Below are 1,891 nucleotides of genomic sequence, written 5' to 3'. Positions count from 1 at the left end.
ATTTCATTAACTAATTTTTTAAGAGTTAAAGATCATTAATCATGAAAAATTTGCACTGAAATATAATTAATGAATTAAGAGAGCACCCGGTCCCAAGAAATTTCTGCAACATGCGGAATGAATTTCCTTAATTAAAGTCCACGTCACGTGCTGCTGAGACTGAGAGTGGTGGTGTCTCTATATAAAGAGATAGAGAATCCCATACACTCCCACATACAGAAATTAAAGTAATAATTAATTAGCAGCTTAGGTTGTTATATTATGGCTTTGTTCCATGATGATGATAAGGGTGAAAAGAAGGAAGCAATAATAATAAGATCGAAAATCGGAATAATAGGAGCTGGAGTGAGTGGGATAGCGGCGGCAAAACAGCTGCGGCAGCACAACCCCATTGTGTTTGAGGCCACTGACTCCATTGGCGGGGTTTGGAGGCATTGCTCCTTCAACTCCACTAAGCTCCAATCTCAGCGCCGTGATTACGAGTTCACGGACTACCCTTGGCCCAACAACAGAGACAACTCTGACTTCCCCACACACTTGGAGATTTTGGATTACCTTCACTCCTATGCTCACCACTTTGATATTCTCAAAACCATTTCCTTCAACTCTAAGGTGCTTCACATCCGCTTTCTTGGCTCTCATGCTCGCCCTCTCTGGCATCTTGCTGTACAGAACACCCTCTCAAACACCATTCAGGTAGCTCTGCGTACATGCATCTCATATATATTATTGAATCAACCATTTTCAGAAGTCCATAAAAAATTTTAAACTACACTAACAAACTAAGTTTTGAATTTTAAACTTTTTTACCGTGGAAACTCAAGTGCAGTCAACTTCACGTGAAGTTTATAACTGTGAGAGCTGATAGCTGATTTAACTAAATTTTCATCTAACGACTCTCTCAGTTATCAATTTCACGCGAAGTCGACTGCACACATGAGTTTTCGCCCTTTTTTATGGGCTTCTAAAAATGGTTGATTCAATAATTTTAAACTTTTTCATGGACTTCTAAAAATAGTTGATTCAATATATACATTATTATTCATCAAACTAGACCTAACAATATAATTGGTTCGTGCAGTGGTACGGGTTCGAGTTTGTGGTGATTTGCATAGGAAAGTATGGGGACGTAGCTCAGATTCCGGCGTTCCCACGGAGTAAAGGGCCAGAGACATTCAAGGGAAAGGTCCTTCACACGCTTGATTACTGCAAACTCAACCACCAAGAAGCCACTCAACTCTTCAAAGGCAAAAACGTTGCCGTTGTTGGTTTCAAAAAGTCTGCCATTGATTTAGCCATGGAGTGCGCACTCGCTAACCAAGGTACCAATCCATGCATCTTCCCACTTGCAAGTTGCAACTATCAATTTTTCTTCTTCTGTTAACATTCCAAAACTCGTCACTTTGTTATCCATTTCAAATTTTTAACATACACGAGACTCTTTTATGATTTTGAAATCTTAATAACTTTCGCCCTTAAACGTAAAAATATGGAAAAGTAAAATAAACAATGACGATACTAAACAATATAATCAATGGTAATATAATCAATGAATATCATTAGCAATATCTATTAGCAAATTATCTATTATTAATATAAAAAAATATTAACTAAATCAACTAATATTTATGAGAAATGTTATTTGTACATTAAAATTAGTCATTAAAATCAGCTACCAATGTATTCGTGTATAAATACATGTGTGATTTAATTTATTTTCAATGTGTATTTATATTTCCATATGTATTTTATACTGATGGCTGACTTTAATAGCTGATTTTAATGTACACGTAACATAATTCAATATTTATTTATATATAAATATATACTTTTGTTTAACTTATTTTTAATATGTTTTTTATATTTTAATTTTTTACATATATTATATGAA

At 34.7% G+C, this 1,891-nt stretch overlaps 1 protein-coding gene across 1 annotated transcript in view; it reads left to right on the top strand.

The window, feature by feature from the left end:
- The window catches only part of LOC107635839 (probable flavin-containing monooxygenase 1), a 3,257-nt gene continuing 1,588 nt past the window's right edge, over window positions 223-1,891 (top strand). The window contains exons 1-2 of the mRNA XM_016339401.2: window positions 223-696; window positions 1,082-1,322. Coding sequence (XP_016194887.1) covers window positions 262-696; window positions 1,082-1,322 — 676 coding nt within the window. The 5' untranslated portion in view covers window positions 223-261. The remainder of the gene's footprint in view (window positions 697-1,081; window positions 1,323-1,891) is intronic.

The sequence above is a fragment of the Arachis ipaensis genome, chromosome B04, assembly GCF_000816755.2.
Source record: "Arachis ipaensis cultivar K30076 chromosome B04, Araip1.1, whole genome shotgun sequence".
NCBI classification, from domain to species: domain Eukaryota; kingdom Viridiplantae; phylum Streptophyta; class Magnoliopsida; order Fabales; family Fabaceae; genus Arachis; species Arachis ipaensis.
The sequence above is the reverse complement of the archived record's forward strand: the minus strand, read 5'-3'. Positions and strand labels throughout refer to the sequence as shown.